This window comes from Hippoglossus hippoglossus, chromosome 14 (genome assembly GCF_009819705.1).
Source record: "Hippoglossus hippoglossus isolate fHipHip1 chromosome 14, fHipHip1.pri, whole genome shotgun sequence".
In the NCBI taxonomy this organism is placed as follows: Eukaryota; Metazoa; Chordata; class Actinopteri; order Pleuronectiformes; family Pleuronectidae; genus Hippoglossus; species Hippoglossus hippoglossus.
In genome coordinates this window covers 3,013,983-3,033,263 of record NC_047164.1, presented here as the reverse complement: position 1 = coordinate 3,033,263, position 19,281 = coordinate 3,013,983, and the positions used below count along the sequence as shown (strand labels likewise).

Sequence of the window (19,281 nt, the reverse complement as noted above, 5' to 3'; positions counted from 1 at the left end):
CTGGTCTTCAATCCCCAGCATGAACCCACTGTGACGTCACCCATTGGTTTGTGAGCAGCTGTTTTGAAGCCACGATTCTTGTCCAGTGCCATCTTGGTTGTTTTTTTTAAAACCAGATGTTACCATATTTGGAGAAGTAGGGGGGGGGGGCCTTTCAAGGAAACCTACACCTGCCACCTGCACCCATTGGACAGTACGAGCTGTCAATCACACGATTTCCATGTCCCAATGCAAATAGTGCTTTATGGTTATTTGACTTTAATTTACTAAATGAACGTCATGTTGTTCTGAAGGAAACTTGAAACTAGAGATTGAGATCATGAATTAAAATGTTTACTGACGTTATAAATCAAATCTTTTTCTCAGACCATAGAAACAACCAGTGGAGACACACACACACACAGACACACACAGACTCACACAGACACACACACACACACACACAGATTATACTGAGTTCCACCTGCTCTCAGAGGATCTGACAAACGCTTCATTAGATGCAGATTGAATCCTTCACTCTTACTTGTGGCAGTGGGTAAGTGGACTGCACTTAAAAAACAAAAAAGCTTTTGTGCCTTAATGGACAAAGTGCTTCAGAATTCCCGTTCACTCACACTCTCAGTCGCCCGTATGCATGAGAGGTGCTGGCACGTCCATCAGGAGGAACCTCGGGGCACAAGAAGCCCACATTTGAACCAGAGGAGCCGGGAGGGAACCACCAACCCCGCGGCTAATGGACGCTCCTCTCTGCCTCCTGATCGACAGCAGCCCCAGGGCGATACTTCGTTTAGCTCCTCCATGCTCGGCTGCACGTTGAAGCAACAGGTAGAAAACGCTTCCAGGGGGTTTTGTGTAGAAGGTGTGAGGTGAAGCTTTACTCAACTTGTACTTCACGTAAATGAACCTGCTTTTCAGAACCTGAACTTCAGATGATCTCACAAGCTTTTCTGTGAGGGGCTGTATGAGAGAACGTAACAGTCAGAGTCGGTTGCTGCAGATGTTCTCCAGGGTTTTTTCCAGACAGCCCCAGAATAAAACCCTGGAAAATGTTACAGAGTGAGAATACAGCAGGAAAATATCCAGATAATTCCCAGCGATGGAGGGACGACGTTTCAAACACGTGATGGACACAAAACAGAAGATTACATTTATACACGTAGAAGATGCCGACGAAGACGTCAGCAGCTTCTGGCTGTGACGCCTGAGGCAAGTTTCAATATACTACAAACACAAATACATGATTTCTACAGCTGAATGTATCCGTCACATCCTGGCTCCTCCTGCTCTGCTCAGGCTCCACCCCTCACCCGGCTCAACGATACACATACAAGCAGATGATCGTGAAGGAAAGTGCATAAAAATGGAATCGTATCTTGGTGTGTAATTGGGAGCGAAGTTGAATAAATGCACGGACAGAGCCGACTGATTGAAAACAGCAAACACCCTCAGGAAGTCATCTCAGTGCAGCCGCCTCTCGAAACGAGAGCTGCACAGAATCTATCTCGCCATCTCTTTATTTTTTCCCCCCGGGGACTGAAATCCTGGATCCCTGACGGAGGTCATTGAGCAACATCTGCCAGGCCCGACCCCCCCCCCCCACGCACTGCTCCTGACCAGTTCTGGATTAGAGACGGCCTAAACCCTTCCTCCCCACCCCCTTCAATACCGCTCTGCACAGATTAACTCTTCTGCTGTCACACATTAACCTGCAATCACAAGCCTCTCGTGCACAGGGAACGAATCTGCTGGAGGAGGTCGTTAGAGTCTGATACCGACGCTGAGGCGTTTTTTGCTGTTTTCGTGCAACACGTTACTCTGAGTGAGCTGCAGGCGATTTCCAAACGACAAAGACTCCTCCACTCTCTCTGTGATTTATCCCCTGGATCCTGAGGTGTGTTAAAATGATGCAGCAGCTTTTATTTTGTCACCACATTTACTCTCAGTTCATCTGTCAGAGAAATCCAGTCCCAGCTCTGTCATTTGTTATTTCCTGCTATTATTCATCCACACAAACCTGTAACATGACATTCAGCAATGGCTCCTCTGCGATAAAATCAGACACGGACACACACACACACACACACACACACACACACACACACACACAGTCGCACATGTCTTTATGCTTTGGAGACACACACAGAAAAGACGGCGACAGACAAACAGTGAGCTCACACAGTTGGAACTTGCCCGTCTCGCCACCCGTCAGTTCAGCGGGTGGATGAGCGTCAGACTCCGCTGAGCGCAAAAACTGCGACTAATGTGAAGCTTCACCGAGAAGCCATGAATCATTCAACCTGCTTACGCTGATCGACAGTATAGACTCAGCTCCCTGTACACAGGGGGGATATGAAGTATGCACACACACACACACACATACAGACACACACAGACACACACACACTCAGTTGCTGCAGACACATGCATTTGCTGAAGATACAATCAAACATATCATCCTTTCAGCCGGAGGAGAGCAGAGCGAGCGGCGGGAGGAGGGGAGGTGGATTCTGTGCAGCAGCAACAGTTGGCTGTCTGAGAAGAGTTAGCTGCAGCAGAGAGACGCACAACATGCACACACACACAGACACACACACAGACAGACACACACCAGGCAAATTGGAGATAGAGAGAGATGGAAGGTGGAGTCGAGAGAAGACAAGGTGACAGATAAAGCCACAAAGACGCACGGCTGGAGGGATGCCTGGCAACCGGTTGCAAAAAAAATGGAAATGCAGTAAGAAGAGAGTAAGGGGAGAGGGATGACTAAAAGGGACAGACGCACACATGAAGACATGTTGGAAAAACATCATGGCAACCACAGGGATGAGGATGAGAGCGCAGACCATCACTCACTCGAGTCGTCTGAGTCGTATGCCTCCACATCGGGCTCCTCGTCCCTCTTGGCGGCCTGTGGGGAGGCGGAGGCTCCGGCACAAGCCCGGTCCGGGGTGTCCTCATTGGGTCGGTCACTTTCGCCAGTGGCGGTGGCCGAGGAGGTGGAGAGGGCAGATCGCAGGGGCCCGGCGTGGCCCGCTTGCTGGGGCACAGCAGGGGGGAGGCCCCGTGGGTAGCGGGGGAAGTAGTCTGAGATCTGCTTGATGGGCTGGATGGGGCCAGGGCACACGTCAATGGCCATGTGCTCCTGGATGCTGATGGTGGGTTTCTCGCCTTTGCGTTGTGTCATGCATGCGGTCCAGCCCGGAGCCTACTCCCCAAACCAGAAAAACTGAGAAAATAAAAAAAAAAAAAAAGAAGCAGACCCAACCTCCCCTTGCTCCTCGTCCTCCTCTTCCTCTTGCTTCTCCGGGTGTCGTCCTGGGTGGGTGCTGGTCCAGGTGATCTGTGGATGTCACCACACTGGTCTACATGGAGATCTGGAGGCTGCTGCTGCTGCTGCTGCGTCTCCCAGTGTTTGTCCTCAGACCCAGACCATGCTGTCTGACAGCCTCACACACACACGCACACACACTCACACACTACTACCTACCCTCTCTCCTCTGCCTGTACACCCCTACACTGCCCACGTCTGCGCTGCCTATCTGAGAGAGAGAGCAGAGCGAGTGGAGTGAGTGTGTGTGTGAGGGAGAGGGATTAGAGAGGAAGGAGGGGAGGGATCAGCTGATGTCACTGCCTAGCAACCGAGTGGTAAACAGGAACCGTCGGCTGGGCTGCTTAATTATGATATTAACTCCATCCATCTGTCAGTGGGAGGGAAGACGCAGCGCCGGTGCCAGAATCGTGCAAACGCGTGTCCATTAGAGAGAGAGAGAGAGAGAGTGTGTGTGTGTGTTTGTGTGTGTGTGTGTGTGTGTGTGTGTGCACCTCGGCTGCTTTGATCACCTGGACAACGAGCCACGAACCGATGCTTAGTGATTTTTTTATTGTTTGTTTTGGAAAATTTGTCTTTTAGGCAACATGCAGACTGTTATAGTTTTTCCTTCAAAACGCATCAACTCAAAACACTGAAAAATCACTTGTTTTTAGATTGTTTTATTTTGAAAACACCGTTGGAATCTACCTCAGAAGTTTTCAATTAACACAAAGTGAACTTAAAGTCAAAAAGAGAAAAAGTTCAGAGGGGGCCACTGAGGGCTAAATCAACCCCTGGGCCCCAGAAAAGCTAATGCCGCACCTGCATTGTGCAACTTTTAACTTTAGACAAAAACACAGAATTCTTCATTTACTCTTTCCGCTGTTCAGACTTTGTTGAAGACGCCTCTTTACACGTCTCAGTTTACAAAGGATGTTTTTAAATGTTAAATGTATTATTCACAGTGGAAATCTGTGAAGCTGCAGACTTTTACTTTTTGTTTTAAAAACTATATTTTCCTCCCATTCAGCTCTTCACCTTCTCATTCAGAGGGTCAGAGGGACAAGTTGTACCAGATCTGGCAACCACCACTTTAATAACACAACACTCACCGGTCCTACAAACTGACTAACAACACAAATTATCAAAGCACAATTTACTAACTAGACATCCAATTAAACATCCAATTAGGAACATTTCTGGATACTGAATCCTTTCAGTCTAATACACCAGCAGTTCTCTCCTGCAGCTTTGAATCCAGAACTATAATTATATTTTATTTACATTTACAATATGTCAAAGTAGATTTTTTCCCCTTGAAGCAAACGATCAGATCCTCAACACTCCTCCTGTAACAGACCTTTCACAACAGAGCGACTCTCAGTGACCCTGCAGATTTACAGGGAGCTCCTCTGTTCATTCACAAACAGTCAACAGATGGTGCAGCGCCCTCTAGTGTTGGCCAGGAGCAGGTTACAGCTCAGGGGGAAGATTGAAATGCAGGGGCTGTGCACATTGCAGGTGGTTTTATTAGTTTCATAAGATAATTCAATTCAAGATGAAGACCTGTGATGAACCCCCGAGCTGCTCCCTGCTGTTCTCTGCTTCCTGCCAGTCTTCCCCTCAATCTGTTCCGTGCACATCAGGAACACACTCATCATCATCTGGGTGTTGTGAAGCAGCAAGAAGCTTCACGTCGCTGCCCCGGAGGAGAGTTCTTCCTCCAGGAAACCCCTCTCTGAACAGGTGGCCTCAATTTCCTCTTCCAGGCGTCGCCGTGGGAAACACGCCGAAGGTCTCCTGCTTCCTTCCTGTTCCTGATCAGCCCACAAATCCCAATTAAATACAAAGACTTCATTAAAAAAGTGTTTGCTTGTGACATAATTTGAGGAAATCTAATATTTTTACATCCCTTTCTATTCTCAACAAGACTGGAAACTGTTATTTCTGTGTTTTATTGTGATCATCAAACTAGAGACGGAGCCTTTGTCCATTTTATTACAATTTCATCATGTTTTTTATGAGTTTGAGGATCAAGAGCTTGTCTCTGTTCACTCATACAGAACAGGGTCTTCAGTGAGACGTGGTAAAACCTGGACAGCTTGGTAATAATGCACCGGGAGGTGTGTGTGCAGCGAGGGACTCCGGGATGTTTAAAGTAGCCGTCCCTTAATCCCCGGACACGCCGAGGCAATTATCTGAAATAATCAGCGAGAGGAGACAACAGTAAACACCAGGTCGACCTTTCTATGAAAACACAAAACTAATAAATCCCCCGAGCTCCAGCAGCGTCGGCTCCGAGACAATGAACACGACTGATTCACACCGAGGTCACGGTGAACACCGGTGAACACGGAGGAGGAATTAGCAGCTGATTGGCTCCTGGAGGCGGTGGAGACTAAAACCAGAGCAAAAAGAAAGTGATTAGATTCATTATGTGACAAGATGAAAACTATTGTTCCTCCCAAACTCCAAATAATTCCAGATTTGATTAAGATATCAACATGATGATATATCGATAAAGTGTTAAAAAATGTGTAAACTGTATTTTATATAGAAAAACTTTTCTGAGTACTTCTACAACAAATGTTAGTAATTTCATGACAAATACATATTGATATTTTAAACTAGCACCTACTTTTACTTGAGTCTGGAAGTTCTGGTTTTACTTTTAATCTGTATTAAACTATTCTCTGAATCTTTATCTTAATAAGCAAACTGGACCCCGAGTGATTTATTGGATGAGCTGCTATGAGAAGTTCACTAATTAGACATATAAGTATCAGTGTTAATGTTTGATGGTATAAAAACTCTTATTTTACAGAATAAACACAGGCATATTTTTATTTTCTTAATATATTTGGTTTCATTTGTGTTTTCTTTACAGTTATTTATGCAAAAGTTTATGGTTAAAGTGTAAAATATCAAACCTCAATTACATTTCCTGGTCATAAGGATTTGATAAAGACATCTTAGGGATCTTAGAGATTTTTTTAACGTATATTTAATAACAACAATATAGCAACATCTGAATTTGTTTACTCTCTAATATTGGTATCGGCCTCTAAAACTCTATATCAGTCGTTCTCTAAAGTGAAGCCCCTTAGTTAGAAAGTTTAAACCAAACTTATTAGATAAAATGTTTGTTGTAAAAGTTTCTGTTTGATGATTGTGCTCAAATTAAGTGAATAATCCCCCCCCCCCCGGTCCGACCTCCAGCTCCCGGCAGCCCATTAGTTTTTCTTGTGTCCGTCTCTGACCGTCTGCGTCTGTTGACCGGTCGACTCCTTCATCATTAAACTTGTGAAAAGTATCTGCACAGAGATAAAAGTCTCCACTGGCCTGACTCCAGCTCACTGATCTCCCTTCGCTGAGTAACAGTTACTTATCAACACCGCCAAGCAGACGAGTCCCGACTGTGTTTACGCTGCTGTTACAGTGAAGAGAAGAAGGAGGAGGATAAACAACCTCCTCTCAAATTGGACGCCATGTCTGGAGAAATCTGATTAATGGTCTCCTAACGAGCGACTCCTCGGAGGCTCGGCCGCCGCCGTCACCCGGGAATCCAGCGTAAATGAGGGAGTCAAGGGTACGAGCGACCTTTTCCAATATGCTTCTTCATATAATGGGCCAAACCGACGCCTGCAGTTCTGCCCCTGAAACCAGCAAATGAACAAACTTCTCTCACACGTTAAAGTTGAACTGCTACTCAGAGGGTGAGGACTCCTCCAAGGACACGAAGTTCAGTCCGGTTATTAGTTTTTAAAATGTCTAGACATGAGCCAAACGTTGCCAAATGTTTATTCAAGGAAACTAAAATATTCATCATAACATCAAACGTATCCATGGATTTTATGGGTCTAATTAAGGTGGAAGAGAGTTTTAAGTAAAAATCAATCAAGGCCTCAAACTAAGTGGTTTTGACCTCAAAAGCTCTCAAATCTCGTCGTCTTTTCAAGTTGACGTCTTCGTCTTCTCCTTTTCCTCCTGAGAAGTTTCACGTTTGTCGCGTGTTAGAAACGTCACCAACACGCCCACACCCACACTTACCAGGGGGTCTGCAGGAAAAGTTCTGGAAAATCTGTGTTCTCACAAACGGCCACTCCAGAAAATATCTGGAAAATATCTGGGCTGCAGTGAAATGTCCGAAAGCAGCTTTACGGTAAAACAGATAAACATCTGAAGGAATTTAACTGAAAAGTGAAGAAACTAAATTTATTTTCAGGTTTTGCACTTTTAAATAAAATTAAACATTAATGTCGAACTCATGTAATTCCTACATACGACTATTAAAGAGAAACTCATTGAAGAAATGAAGGTGAAGAAACTCAACCTGGAGTCAAGCTGCCTATCATGTATAAGTCTGCCAATATCGCCCTCTGGTGGAGACATGAGGAGGCTTAACTTCCACACAACTGGGTCGAACGAATGAATCAAACATTACAACTTAAACTGCACAAATGTCGAGAGTCAGAATTGAACTTTACAGCACAAGTCTGGTGAAATTCTGTATTTTTATCATCATGAAAAGACCAAAACTTCTAATGAATTTCTACAAACTAGTTCTGTCTATAAATCAGAAACATGAATCTGTGCCCCACATGTCAGTGTGCTGTCCTGGAACTGTTAGAAATATATTAATGAGCCACTGAGTTTCAAAACCACAGCTGGAAACAATCTACAACAAGTGCACAATTTAGAAACAGGACATCATTTCCCATTTTCATAAACTTAATTTGTTATTTCTGAGCAGTTTATCAGTTTCTGAGTTTAGAGATAAACGTATTTTTCGTTTTTTGACAATAACGAAAATGAAAATATCTAATATTTATCCTTTAATTCCGACACACACAGAGAACGAGCCCTAAACTTCAGCTTTGACACTCAGACATTCACTACCAGCCAATAAAGTCCAAGTTATTTCCACTGGCACGTCATCAATCTTCCTCTAAAAGGAGACGATAAGACAAACATGAGGTCGAGACAAGTGCAGGTTTATCATTGAGACAGTTTATTTAAACTTGAATTCATTTACAGCAGTTCCACTGGAGAAGAGAAGGGTTCAGCTGACGACCTACAGCCACATTAAACCTATGGTCCTATCTACCGGATGAACGGGGAAGAGGATGCAGCTCCGTAGTGCAGAAGGCACAGAGTTGGCTTAATACTCGCCGAAGCGCTGCTGACATGACGGAGGACGATGAGACGGCCGCCTCGTGCTCGAGCTTCCTGTTTGTTCTGCCCGATTTTCTGAACGTGGAAGAAAAACGCCTCCGGTCGATATATAAGTGGAGTAGATTCAAAACACTGAGCGCGGTCATCTGAGCTTCTTCAGCTCAGAGGTGGTAACATGAGAAGTCTGTTTTTAGATTTGAGTTTCAAAAGCCGGCGCGTTTTTTACTATATTAAAAGAAAAATCTAATGTATGTGAACAATGTTAAGGCATTTTGCAAGAAGAGATGCAGCTCGAACCAAAGACAGAAAATCACATGAACACAACGCAGATCATCGACATCGTCATAGCAACACTAGGCAACTTTTTCACCTTAAAACAGCAGCTTCTAAATGAGTTTGATGATTCAGTGACGAGAGAGAATCTTTCCTCTTTTATTCTCACTCCTTTGTTTGTTCCAGGAGACAAGAACAGAGATGTTCTGATTCCCTCCGGATTCCAGTAACTGGACTTTGCGCATCGGCCGATATTGAGAATCGATCAAATCATTAAACGGGATGTCGACTTGACGCCATCTTGTCTGATCCAGGCTAAAAAGTTTGTTATCTATGTTTTAACGGCCTCAGACGTGTGCAGCCAAAACGAGAACGTTGTTTGGTTCGTCCCAGCGACACCGACACTTCATCGCTCAGAGCCCAACCAGACTTAATCCCCGTGTGAGGCTGCAGAGGGCGCTGTTGCTTAATTACAAAGCTACACAGTGTTGCTTTAATTATGCCGGCAATACAAACGGCAAGCGTCTTTCACACCATCGAGTTTCCCTTCGCTCACACACACACCCTGCTAAGGACCGTCCCGCAAGAAAATACATCTCCGTCCCGCAGCGACGACGAAAGCAACGGACGAACGCTCGAATATGAAAACATTGAAATCAGGAAGACTTGTCCCAGCATCGTTCAGTCAGGAGGAAAAAAAAAACACATCACACCTCTCACTCATCCACTGACGCACAACACACACACGAAAATCCAACAAGAAACCTTCAAAGTGTTTGATACAATGTGATACAAAGCGTTTCATTTTCTTTGCCACAAACATAAAAAACCTTTCATGAAAACCACTTTTCAATTCAAGTAAAACCTTTCAAACGAAAACAACAAAATGAAAACAACTATAAACTACGACATGTTTCAAAATCACTTGGAATTCTTGCATCTCAGATTCAAATTATGCTTCTATGAAAAAGTACATTCAACAGGTATTTCAAATATGGAACAGAATTATAACGAGGTAAGTAAAAACTAAAAAGAAAGAAAGAAATAGTCGTACATAAACAAATTAAAGGCGGATTTAGACTGTTCTATTATTCTCTGGTTTTCCTTTAAGAATAAGTAGGTTTTTATTATTAATAATAATAATAATAATACTCTTAATTTAATGTGGTTCGAGTACAGTTTTATTTTCCGCAAATTTCAAATTAAATGGGAGTTATTACATGATTGTCAAAGTTAAAATATGGATTAAATAACCACTGGAAGAGCACGAGTTGGATCCTTAAAGCCGCAGTTCAAAGTTTGACCAAAACAAAAGTCGTGACTAGCGTGAAGATGTTTTTGATTCTGTGCCGTCAATTCGATACAGACTCTAACTTTCTGACTTTCACATTTACAAGTATCCAGATACTGGATCAGACTTGAAGAGAATCACAAGCTAAAGCCGCCTTTATTCACCAGAAACTCACTCAACACTCACTGTCACACACCGAGTGAGTTTTTGCACATTTTGTTGTCTGTGTCTACAAAAATAATTTAAGTGATTTAATCATGATTCATGTTTTCAGTGGAAAGAAAAGGGCCAAGAAATAATCCATAAACTTTTCTCTCTGAATGTAAAGTCACTAGAATCCGCTTTACTTGGTACTATTCTAGTTATTATTCACTTTTAGTCGGAGTCCAACTTCGTAGTTTCACATTAGTTCACATGTGATTTTGGCCATTTTTTTAAAAATAACACAAAATGTGCAAGAAATCTAAAAGGTGCAGAAACGACGCAAACACGTGCAACTGATATTGCTTCACTTAAAATCAAAGCACAAGTAATTATTAAAAAAAGCTTCCCATCATAAAACAACTCAAGGGCAACTTGACATTTACATTAAGAGACAGAAAAAAAAAAGGGTCACAACTTTTGATTTCCGACCACAGGCTCATCAAAGTGGAATAGAACAGACGGAGAACGACGGCTGAGGAAGAGGAGACTGGCGTGTTCACATTGGAAAGAGAGAGAACCATCTCCTTGCCTATTATTTTGTGTTAAGCAAGCAAGTCAATCGTAGTGTAGGTATAAGGCAAGATTCATATGTTTCACTCCATCCAGGTGCAACAGAGATTATAGAGACTGTACATGTGCTGCAGAGCAACTGGCAGCTGATAAACCACGAGAGGCAGGTGAGCGATGAAGCCACAGACGGAAATAATCAAAAGGCAGAAAACAATATTTTTTTTAAGCGTGACGACGTATACTTGTCTCGAAAAATAACTAAACAAACAAACAAACAAACCACAGGTTCTGCCGCTTCTTTGACTGCGATATCAGAAATGATCTGAATACTTTACCGACACACGGGGGGGGGGGGGGGGGGGACTGATGCTAGTTCATCTGAATTAACGAATCGTGACGAGCTGCTGTGGAGTTTGGTGCAGAGCAACATGCTACATTCATTCTCCTCCCTGTCGAAGCTGCGACGCCCGAATGCAAACGGACGATTTCTCCTATAAATGTTCGACACAAGCATCTCGTCGTCCTCAAGCAAAGATCTCAACCCAGCTTTTCAAGCACATTTTAGTCACTTAAACGTTTTCCTATTTTTTTTAAGCGACCAGACATCGTGCTCATCATCGTGGGTCATCTCCAAAACGTCTGTTAACCGACGAAGACGGTAAATAAAGATGGAGAACATGTCGATTGCCCCTCTCCTCCATGTTAGCAGATGGGACGTGGACCAATCACACTGATGTTTCATAGTTTTTCTAGCAAGTTTGGTTTTAATTAGTTATTAGTTGCTATGAAAACCGATATTTTAGCTTCATTTCCTTATTCGTCCATCTTTATTCACAGTCTATGAAAAACAAAAAAGACATTTCGAGAAAAAAAACTCATCCGGCATTTGTGACGGAAGCCGTGTAACCCCCCCCCACCTCCTTTTCTTGATCTTGCTTAAAATAAAAAAAATTAAAAAGTGGCAATGAAGTTCTTGAATGTGGCCGTTTGCTGTGTGTCTGTACTGCATGTGCGGACATGGCACGAGGGGAACCCAGGCAAAGAATCAGAATCATAGTGAAAAAAGAAACAAAAAGGTCTTGCACAGATTATCAGAGTTCCTACAAATATTTACACCACAGATACAGGCACTTGTATATCTTTGGTTGGAGAAACCCAACATTGCAAGAGTAATGCATTCACAGAGCTTTTTGAGTCCCTTATTTGTATTTCCAGGGTTCACTAGGCAACTGGTATGTTTATGTTATTTCGTCCGTGTCTTTTTTTTTTGAGTTTGTCCGTTTTGCAGTTAAGTTCTGACAAAGCGCTCTCACATCATTTTAACAGTCTGACAGCGCCACCTGCAACAGAGAGACAGGACCCGGGTTACTGCAGCAATGAAAACACAAGTGTTAGTGATAAGAACAGCAGCGGGGAAATTAGATGAATAAAAGAGGACAGAAAAGATTCTTAAATATATATATATCTCATAAACTGATATAGTTCTTTGGAATTAAACTGGAGCCAACCATCACTGAAATGTCCCTTTTAAAGGGGGTGGATGCCAATTCTGTTATAAAGGGAGTAAAACATTTGATACAGATTTATTAAATTAAAAATAAATCCTACATGAGATTGCTGTTGTTGATTGTTATCAAACTGGAATTAATAATAAAAATAATTAATAATAAGTTAAAATAAACATGATTTTTTATGTAAAATGTAATAAATGCACATCTTTTCTGCATTGTTTGTTCTGTAAATACATTTTAATGCTAACAAACAAATGCTGATACCGATGTCTGTGGAAGAGAATATAAAAACAACAATGCAGAAAAGATGTGTTTACATTTTATGTTTCATTATATGTTTTGCTAATTTTCTCAATATAAGTTCTATATATTTGTTATCTTATATTTATGGTTATTTACAATAAAGTTAATTGTTAAATGTAAAATATATCATATCGTATTTTTTGATATTATTCTTTACTCCCCAATATTGGTATCATCCCCCTAAAATCAGTCAGGATCTACTTTTAAAAAATCCAAATTACTGGCAGCTGGTATCAAAGCTCAATGCACACATTTTTAATCTAAACAGCAGGAACAGTAGAAACAGAAACAGCCACAGTGAATTCTCACATGAAGAACGACTGAAGCAGCTCCACCTGCTGTTGTGTGTTTTGTGCTACAACAAGGAATTAGACCAAATTAGCAAATCCTTACTTCGTACGTACCAGACAGAGCCGAGGATCATCACATAACAATGTTCCCCCAGGAGCTACAACTTCTCATCTCCTGCTTTAACTCTACATTTTACCAGTTGAAGTATAATTTGCAAATTTGTTTAGAATAATAATTACATAAAATATTACCATTTGCTCTTTGTTAGTCAGTAAGTTGGAAAAGTGCCACATTTTTTACAAGACATGAAAAAATAAAACATTTGTAGTGATTTATATATTTTGATGATTAACACAGAATCACTGTCTTATAACCAATCGCTGGTCAACTGACGCTTGGCTGGAACTACCTGTGTGGGTCATTTAGCTCGGCTGGTGTCTGTTGTACCTTCTCAGGGCAGAAGTCAGGGTTGGTTTGTCGTACTTTGCCCGGCCGCCCCTTGATGACTGCGTAGCAGAACATAGTGATGACCATGACAAACAGGAAGTAGCTAGTGTGCATCAGGTGCAGGTTGATGAGAGAACGGTCGTCCTGGGAGAAACGAGAGGGTTTCATGATAATCACATGACCACTTCTACACACACTGTCCTGTGGGTGTGGCAGCAAGTTGTTTCATTATAACATTAACTGATCAATACAAGACTATAGTTTATAACTGCATCGCGGGAAGGATAAACACGTCACTTCCAAAGTGTTCTTTTATATAAAAACCTGGCTGGAGTTAAATAGTAAGTCACAAACAAGTGTTTTTCTTTAACTTCACAGTCTGAACAGTGAAGAAAAGAAGAATCAATACATCTTTAAAGCTATTTAGGCTCCGTTTTTTCAAAATAAAGGACAAAAGGAGGAAAACAGAAGCTCCATGTGTCGATAGGTTTCTCTGTTGTTTTGTTGAAGGGGGGGGGGGGGGGGAGGTCGTCTCGAGCACCACTCCCTCATCCTGTGTGTGTCCAGGTGGGCAGAGCTCAGGTGACGGTGCAGGCACCAGCATATGTTCCCTCAATTGTTTGCGGCAGCATTCAGAGCCCAGTTGAGGACGGTGAATGGGAATCATTGTGATCCAGGACCAGTCCACTGCCACCAGTATAGATAGAGCTGAGACTAAAATGGCTTTGCTACGAGTGAGTGACTCTAAACTGCAGAGACTCAACCGTCCTCTGTTGTGCTGCAATGACTTCAAAGAAAACAACATTCTAGCAAGAAATATGTTAATTTAGATATAGAACACTTTATTACCAATTAAAAATCTGTTTGAAAATACTGCAAACTTCACAACTCTGACATCATGTCTGTGAAATAAGATTTAAATTTATCGGTGAAAAAGAATAGAAAATAAAAACTGTGACTCTGGGGAATATACGGTGGTTTGGACTCACATCTGGAACGATGACGGTGAGCTTTGGGTTGAGTGCGTGGTACACCTTGCCGATGGCTCCTTTATAACACCAGAAGGGGTTGTAGTCCTGACTGTACTTGGTGTCTGAGTCACGGACTGTGGTGAACACCTTGTACCAAGAGGTGGCGTTGGTGTACGTCTCCGGCACGCAGTGGGGCGGCTGCCTGCAAACCAAAAACACAGACTCAGCGGTTCAGTATAGTGGCTATGAGAGCAGAAGAGTCAAAGATATTATTTCTCTGATTATTTGTTTCGTAATGTCTTGTTTTTAATGTTGGATCTTTAAAGAAAATATAACATGGATATTTTATGAGGGTGTTAGGACATCAAAGCAGCCAGAGATAAAAACACTTCAAATAAAAACCATACAACCATAAATACCACACTGCGGTTATACGCCTCTGCAGATTCAGTCTGCACACATTTGTTTTCCAGACTCGTACGAGGTCACTGTGACAGAAAATCTAAACCCTGAAATCTAATCAGTTAATCTTCTTGTCAAAGTTAAACCTGATTTATTTCATTCCTTTAAGGCAGATTTGAGATATGATGTTTTTTTATGAGGCCGCCTTGTGGTTTGACCTTTGACCATTCAAACCGAATCAGATCATTTGTGAGTCCAAACCAACATTTGTCATTTTAAAAATATATTTTGCAGCGTTGTTGAAATAAAACCTTCATGAGGTAAAAAAGGGTTTTGTGAGGTCGCTGTGACCTTGACGTTTGACCTTAGACGACCAAAATCTAATCATTTGAATAAAAATCCTTCATGGTGTCTAAAGATATCGTGTTTAAAAGAATGGGACCGATGGCCATTAACATAATGGAACCGGCCACTGGCTGTCGCTGATGCATAACAAAACTCAACATACTGGGACAGAACCGTAGACACACTAATTACTGATTAAACATTGTGGATTAGTCAAATTGAACACTGACAAATTACATGGAGATAAAAAAGCATCGGGATCCTGTGTTTTTCACTTCATCAGTCGTCAGCAGCTCTGGGCAGAGAAACAAAGCTCTGTCCCGTGAGTCGGGGCGACGTTCCAACTCACACTGTGACTGGGAAGATGTTGCTGGCCGCTGTGATGGTCATGCAAGTGCTGAACACCACCTGCTCGCAGTGTCCGTGCAGCACACAGTCGTCGGAGTTCCAGGATACAGGCAGGGTGAAGGTGATGTTTATCTCTTCATGGGCTTCCCGGCCTAGACACACAAACACAAACATGCGATTTTTACAATGAATAACACATCATCGGGAGATTTACACGGTTTATACGAGGACTTCAAACTCCTCTGGTTTTCTGTTTTTTTCATTTTAACTTTTCAATCCCGACGAGTTGTAATTGTCAGCCTTATATTTAAAAAAAAAACAAAAAAACATGCACAGTTCATAAACGTCCAATTTAATAATCCACATTGTTGTAATTGTTGATATGGGAACAATAATGATGGGACTAAAACATGGCACAGGCCTCCAGAGAGGAGCCTGCTGCCTCTGAGGCGATCATTAGATCCTAAAACTGTCTAAACAGCTTGTAACACGGTAATTCCCACGGGTATGAAACCAGGCACAGTCGCAGCAGCAGTATTACCTGTCATGTCAAGCTTCTCCCCTGATAATAACTAACAGACTGTGGAGATTACAGGATTATGATTCAAACTCGGTGGACTCCGGAGTATAGACGTGTGAATCCAGGAGGACAAACATGGACGAGTTTCTGTTCTCAGAAGTCAAACACCTGATGACCTCTGTAGTTCGTCATCACGTGTTCAATCTAGGTCATTTTATCTCAATTTCATTGGTGGAAACTTAAGGTCATCTAGAAGTAGACGCGAGAACAATAACTCCAGATGATCAGTTATAAAGAAATCAGCTCACACCTCCTCCACATTTGTAGATATCATAAATATTAGTCCTCTAAATGTGCCTGAGTGAATATGTAAAAAAAGAAACACCGATCTAACGCCTATATCACAACTTTAAAAGAAGCATCCTCCACTGGCTCTGTTCAATTGAAGTTTCCCAGTAAGACTTGACCACGTGAAAGTGCACAATACCAAGACCCTGAAAGTGAGCCTTCCCCTTCTGGGACCAGTCAACGTTTGTGCTGGGAAAAATACTACACACTGGGCTACTTGACAAATTATATGCCTACACATTCAAACGCTTTCTGAGACCTAAAAGTCTGAAACCTTTAAGTTTTCATAACTTTATAAATGACACACTCAAATGTGAATGTAGGCAGTAACTGGCAGTTCAGAGAAATCCACTTCCTCTTCCTGTACAGTGTTTCAAACAGGACTACTCACTCTGTGCAAAACAACATTCACAAAGCTCCTTACTGACTTTTCTCATCCATTCATTCTCATCCAGTTACGAGCTTCAGGCAAATGTCCGAGACCTTCAGCAGCGTAGAGTTAAAGACAAACAGGGGCCTAGAGCACAGGAAAACATCCAGCACGTAAAGTGTTGTCAAATATCAGTAACAACGCCAACTTAACCATTTGCCTTGGGGGGGGGAGTTTCTGAGTATAACAGGGTTCATCAAAAAACTAGAGAAACTATTTGGAGGCAGGAAAGGCAGAAAGCTGAAACCACAGACTGAGCCAATCGTGACTGGATGAATATCAGTGGTTAGGTCTGTAAAGAGTGAAATGATCTGACCTCAACGAAGAGTTTAAACTCCTCTGAGTCAAGATACACTTCACTCAATCACCAGGTAATAGACTGAATAGATTGTAATAGATAGAAGATGACACCTGATTTGAGTGGGACATTTACTTTTAGCTGCTTAAAGTAATAATATAACTTCACCATTTTCACTCCAGCCTGAAATACAAGTCATGTCTTCCATCCTCCTAAATTCTGTCTCTATTGAGCCGTACAGACAACGTACATGAGAGATGAGTGTGAGCCGCCACAGGGGACAAAAGGAAAAGTTCAAACAAACACTGTACATACACATTCAGACTCAATGTATTCGAAGCTCATGGTAATTACTCTTCAGTTTGTCTCTGCCTCCTGAAACCTAAAAGTCTGATACTGTAAAGTCTGAGACCTAAAAGTCTGAGACCCTAAAGTCTGAGACCTTTACATCTGAAACCTATCGCAGGGCTGAATGGGAACAGCTTTTAGTCACACAAGGCAGCCACTGTTTGTTCACTATGGCTCTGTGCACACCTGGCATTAACATGCATCATGGCTCAGGTGTAAATGCAGAGCACCCAAGACTTTGAGATGTGATCGCTCAGACCACTTTCAGACGTTCCTTTAGCTTTGTGTATGTGAATGTATCTGGGTCACACTGAAGGAACCACTAATCAACTGACATCCTCTGTGTAAGAGGCAGCACATAGTCATAAGCTGGCTTTGTCCCTGATGTCTGACAATTCCATATAAATAACATCTTACAAGCACGTAAAACATCTTGAGCAATTTGGTTTTAGCAATGAAAACCCAAAAAGACAACCTACCAGAGAGACCCACTTGCTGCCCCAGCACGGTGGCATACAGGTGGGTGATATTGCGCGAGTAGCCTCCAAACGGGCGCTGCGGGTCCAGCGTGAGCGTGATGGGGACAGAGATGTTGATGGCACCCGAGTCGTCCAGCAGGAGGGGGGTCTGGGTGCTGGACCGAGCCTGGCCACTGGTCACGACCAGGCTCTCCGGTGTGGTCGACTCGTTCAGGCCATGCTTTATCGTTTCATTCTCCGACACACACACGTCCAGCTCATTGTAGCGCAGCAGAAAGGTGTTCCAGTCCTGGTGAGGAGAAAGTGGGATTTGATTGGTGGACATATGATTTTCCCCGAACATCAAAATGTGGAATACACACAGCCTCCCTTATAATATTCAAGTTGTATTTGGCTGAAAACATTTCAACCAATTTGTTAATCCAGTTGTTTAGTTGCATGTATGAATACGTACAGTCCATAGAAGCATGTTACTACCTAGAGCCTTTAAAGCTGCTTTCAGACATGAGCTGAACTCTGTGCATTTCCCTGAAATTTGCCGAAGGACACAAATGTCCATGTCAGTTGCTTTGGACATTTTCCAGAACTTGTCTTGCCCTGCCCCCCCAGTAAAATGTCCACGTGAGCCTATGTGGAAAATTCACAGCGTGCGAGTGGGTGTGTTGATGACAGACGTAATAATAATAATAATAACACTGGAATAATACAATTATCCCAGGATGAAAAAAGAGGAGTCATGTACATAGAAGATGTACGACGACGACAATATCAACTTGGATGGAACATTTGATTCAAGAGCTTTTAAACAAAAACATGTGATTCTCACAGTGGAGTCTATACGTCACGTCCTGCCGTGTTGATGTTACCAGAAAATGTCTGCACCCAATTATCTGGAAGTTTTCTTGTGTTCGTGTCTGAAAGCAGATTATGATTTGCATATGCTTCCAGATCAAAAGGCACATGCAAAGCTTTATTTCCATACATGCACCATCTGTATGGGACATAGATGCAGACTACGTCCACACTGGGATCAAATGAGCTGTGGAGCTCATTCAGCATTGCAGACCTGAGTAGATGAGACTAGAAAATGCTAAATAGGTCACAAACTAAATGCAGCATGTTTTAAACCTTTGTGCAAATGCATCCTTGTGGCACAAAAGGTCATGACATAACATTTACCATCGTCCGTGACCACACTTTACTGGAGATACTTAGAGGAGTATACTATGTACTTTCATCTCATTGCAAGAACTGTGCCGCCGTGACTCACCTCTGTCAGCTCCGGAGACTTTATCTCTTTAATCTTGAAGAAATACCCGATGGTCAGGAAGGCGATGGCCACCGCACTGACACTGATCATAAAAATGACCAGTGGTGGACGGTTGTTGATGTGGCTCCTTAGGTTCTCTATAGAATTCAACAGGTACACCTGCGTCGCACAAACACACAATGGGGACAACATTAGCACAACAATCTT

The 19,281-nt window shown here is 42.5% G+C and overlaps 2 protein-coding genes and 1 long non-coding RNA gene across 4 annotated transcripts in view; all 3 read right to left on the bottom strand.

Annotated features, from left to right (window-relative positions):
• The window catches only part of doc2b (double C2-like domains, beta), a 95,941-nt gene extending 92,367 nt beyond the window's left edge, over window positions 1-3,574 (bottom strand). Inside the window, exon 1 of the mRNA XM_034607094.1 lies at window positions 2,854-3,574. Coding sequence (XP_034462985.1) covers window positions 2,854-3,184 — 331 coding nt within the window. The 5' untranslated portion in view covers window positions 3,185-3,574. The remainder of the gene's footprint in view (window positions 1-2,853) is intronic.
• A 4,724-nt stretch (window positions 3,575-8,298) lies between these two features.
• LOC117774005 overlaps window positions 8,299-19,281 on the bottom strand; it is a 22,548-nt gene continuing 11,565 nt past the window's right edge. Inside the window, exon 3 of the long non-coding RNA XR_004616007.1 lies at window positions 8,299-9,304. This is a non-coding gene — a long non-coding RNA (uncharacterized LOC117774005). The remainder of the gene's footprint in view (window positions 9,305-19,281) is intronic.
• The window catches only part of tmem248 (transmembrane protein 248), a 10,662-nt gene continuing 1,502 nt past the window's right edge, over window positions 10,122-19,281 (bottom strand). The window contains exons 2-7 of one of the 2 annotated variants that reach the window (XM_034605991.1): window positions 19,075-19,233; window positions 17,805-18,093; window positions 15,383-15,533; window positions 14,305-14,488; window positions 13,316-13,459; window positions 10,122-12,103 (exon numbers count right to left, since the gene is read on the bottom strand). In XM_034605991.1, coding sequence (XP_034461882.1) covers window positions 12,083-12,103; window positions 13,316-13,459; window positions 14,305-14,488; window positions 15,383-15,533; window positions 17,805-18,093; window positions 19,075-19,233 — 948 coding nt within the window. In that variant the 3' untranslated portion in view covers window positions 10,122-12,082. Of the gene's footprint in view, window positions 12,104-13,277; window positions 13,460-14,304; window positions 14,489-15,382; window positions 15,534-17,804; window positions 18,094-19,074; window positions 19,234-19,281 lie in introns of both variants that reach the window. The other variant, XM_034605990.1, reaches the window with a different exon arrangement.